We start from the raw sequence: 3,584 nt of genomic DNA on the forward strand, positions 1-3,584 counted from the left end.
GGAGAGAACCCACGCTGCACGGGGAGAACATACAAACTCCACGCAGAAAGATCCCAGTGCCCCCACCGGGACGCGAACTGGCGACCTTCTTGCTGCGAAGCAACAGTGCTACCAACTGTGCCACCTTGCAGCCCACCAGGAAAACCTATTTAAGCAATTATAAAAAGTTCAATATACTGTAACGTATGACTTTGTGAGATACGTTAATGAATGAACACAAAGCTGAAAATGCACGTTAAAGGCACTTACGATGCTACCACTGATGACAACTATGATTACTAATAAATCGATATGTTGTGAAAAATTACTACACATATGGTCTGTCAATTGCAAAAATATGAATACTTCCAGTTTCTACTGTTACGTATATTTGAAAAAAATATTATTTTAAGAGATTTGACAGTGAGCATTTGCTATATATTATTATATACATACAACATATATATATGAAAAACATAAAGAAATACATAAAGTGAAATAATAGAAATGCTTAATTCATTAATTCACATTCCAAGCAATGTTGTAAAGTTTGTGGTTTTCTTTACCTTGAACATCAGACAGGGCAATAAGAAGGTCTGCTTTCATTTCAACAGCCAGTCGTGCAGCCAAGCTGTCATTATCTTTGATGCTTATTACCTGAAATGCAAACAGACATTAGGTCAAAATGAAAAACATTATGCTGTAGAGCATCAGCTGCTACCATGCAAAAAAGTCCCCCAGCCCCATTTAGTTGCACAACAAATAACACACATTAACCTCATTCAAAAAGGCAATGGCACAAGCAGGTGTGCACAAATAAATAGCACAAAAAGAGACCACCACACTGTATGAAAACATTTAAAGCAGCTATAAAAATAAGACCATGTGTCAAAGAAGTGAAATGATAATGAGAGTGGAAATGGAAATGAAATGAAGCATACTTATTTCATTTATGCTTTAAGCAATCTGCCAACACAACTCTGCACCAAACATAGAATTCCCAGCATGCCCATCACACAGTACCCACATTTACCCCCTGCAAGTCACTGTTGGGAACAGGGGGCGGAACGACAGCATCATTGGTGTTGATGATGGGAACTATGTTCATCCTCAGAAGTTCATGTAATGTGCTGTTTAGATTGCGACGCTTCTGCTCATCATGAAAATCCAGGTTGGTGACGAGAATCTACAGAAGTGGACAGAAATGTGAAAAATTCAATGGTACGCAAGTTATTTGCTGTCAGCACTGTATTGTGTGAATTAAGTACATACCTGTGCGGTGCAGATACTGTACTGGGTGAACATAGCTTCGTACAACGCCATCAGGCCACTCTGCCCTGCAGCCGCACACGCCCTTGCTTCCAAAACTGGAATTGACTGCAAAACAGAGAGACTTCACTAAAGTTAACAGGACTAGGAACCAAATGTAGTTAAATGTTTATATAATAAATAAACAAAATATTAAATGTGTAAAAAAAAAATAAAAAACCATATTATATAAGGCATAAATGCTTTTAAAAGAGTGGACCTAATTTCTTTGGTACACATTTATTACTCACCATGTCTTTGAGCTGGTTCTGTCCAGAATGTAAGGCCTGCCTGACGCTCTGAGACAGCAGTATCTCATGTCTCAGTCGCTGCTTCCCAAAGGCCACAGCACCACTCGTAACAATCATCATCTCCCTGCCTTGATTCTGGAGCATGGCCACCTGACAGGACACAAACACAGCAAAAGTCAAGTTCATCTTTCACAGTCATGGTCACTCCTCATACCTGCTAGATTCTATTTCCTCCTCAGCCCACATAACATATTGTACATACTACACAGTTTGCTCTCTCTGCTCTTTTTTTGCATCGGCAATATTACCTGCTCCACAATTGACGCCAGTCGTCCAAGTGCCAGACCGCATTCATCTCCACGTGTAACCACGGCACTGCCCAGCTTCACTACAACACGCTTGGCCTGCTTCAACTCACTGCGGTGGGCAAAAGACTTCCCATGGGGACGTGGGAGCGAGACTGCAGAAAATATCACAATCACAATTTAATACACATGGTACACAAAGACAACGATAACTATCAAGCTGGTTGTGAGAATGTTGTCTATTTCAGGTATGATGAAGGTTGCTTACTTACATTTAGCCTGGGAAAAAGCTCTGATGGTGACCGGACACACATTTGATTGCCGGATTCTGGATGGCAGGCAAGAGTACAAGGCCAGCCTGGCAAACATGGCACTGACACCTGGAAACCACTGAGATGAACACATAAATCAGTGTCTAGTTACTCTAACAGTGGAACAACCTCATCAGAGATAAGCAATTATTAGGTATGATAGACATTTGGGCTGAACAATATAAAAAGAATAATATTTAGAAATGATTCCGATTCACATATTTGCAGGGTATGGCCATTTTTTTAGTTCTCAATTGAAAAACAAATAATAAAATTAAGATTTTGTCTGTTTGTTTGTTTTTGCTGCAATCAGAACCAAGTAAGCATGTTCATTTTTGTCTGGAAAATCTCTGTAGCACCACAATGCTTCATTTATGTTGCTATTTTTCTACGACATTTGACCTTTACAAAAATAAATAACTTGCAGCTCTTGTGATTTGGATGTTGTGTTTGGCCGTATTGCAATTTCAATATTACTTGTTCAGCCCTAATAGACAGAATATAGTAGGTTATCAATCATTAACACTTCAAATCTAAAACATATTAAATATCATGACAAAAATCAACAAGATTTAGTTTAATTTATGCAACATTCATGCTCACAGTTTACATCTGAAGATGAGCAGAATTCGTTCATGCAGACAAAAAAGCACATCGTAGGAATTTATAACTACACACATGCAACCAATCATAAAATCACAAATATCTTACCAATACAAGCACACATATAATTTATCAAACAAAGACACAAAAAGACCCAAAGGTTTCAGCTATCATGTTGTTTCTTTGTTATGAGTTCTGAGTGTTGCTTGAACTTGACACACTGACCAAGTATAGACGTTGTTAGCTTAAAGTTAGCTTAGTCAGCTAAAAGTCCAGAGACTAGGTGCTATTCACACAAACACACTCAACACATATGAATCCGCTGTCGTTTGAAAGTTAGTTCATCAGACTACAGCAGCTACGTGTCCAGTGCAGCTGCTGTCAAAACCTGCCCTGTGCTAGCTAACGTTAGCTAGCTTTAGCTACTTTTAGCTAACACTCCCAGCGGCTCTTTTCAACTAAAAAGGACGTAAAGGATCAAAAATACACTCCTTACCTGGCAATTCGGAGGCCTAAAACAACAACCAGAGCTACACTTGTGAGTGCACTTCAAAGAGGGAGACACGTACTCAGCCGGTGGACTGGCGGTGCTTCACTGCCACATCCACAGCCCACGTTTGGGAAGTGCCTACACGAGCGATTCACGAAGGACACGTAAGTAGAAACGTAGTGACGCTCCTGTCGGGGGGGAGCTCACTTACGTACGCACAAATAGTAGTTTTGATGCGAGAACAGGGAGAGCTCAGGTACAGGAACACGATGTAAAAATACACCTCCCGCAGCTCACGTTTGACATTTAGTGTCAAGGATTTTAGTGGTCCTAAACA

General features: G+C 40.1%; 1 protein-coding gene across 2 annotated transcripts in view; it reads right to left on the reverse strand.

Annotated features, from left to right (window-relative positions):
* Nucleotides 1–3,379, reverse strand: part of LOC103369904 (delta-1-pyrroline-5-carboxylate synthase-like) — a 9,116-nt gene extending 5,737 nt beyond the window's left edge. Inside the window, exons 1-7 of one of the 2 annotated variants that reach the window (XM_008298875.1) lie at nt 3,254–3,379; nt 2,116–2,233; nt 1,847–1,998; nt 1,539–1,688; nt 1,252–1,356; nt 1,013–1,165; nt 546–636 (exon numbers count right to left, since the gene is read on the reverse strand). In XM_008298875.1, coding sequence (XP_008297097.1) covers nt 546–636; nt 1,013–1,165; nt 1,252–1,356; nt 1,539–1,688; nt 1,847–1,998; nt 2,116–2,212 — 748 coding nt within the window. In that variant the 5' untranslated portion in view covers nt 2,213–2,233; nt 3,254–3,379. Of the gene's footprint in view, nt 1–545; nt 637–1,006; nt 1,166–1,251; nt 1,357–1,538; nt 1,689–1,846; nt 1,999–2,115; nt 2,234–3,253 lie in introns of both variants that reach the window. The other variant, XM_008298792.1, reaches the window with a different exon arrangement.
* Between the last annotated feature and the right edge of the window lie 205 nt (nt 3,380–3,584).

This window comes from Stegastes partitus, unplaced genomic scaffold (assembly GCF_000690725.1).
Source record: "Stegastes partitus isolate 25-593 unplaced genomic scaffold, Stegastes_partitus-1.0.2 Scaffold1, whole genome shotgun sequence".
Taxonomy (NCBI): Eukaryota; Metazoa; Chordata; class Actinopteri; family Pomacentridae; genus Stegastes; species Stegastes partitus.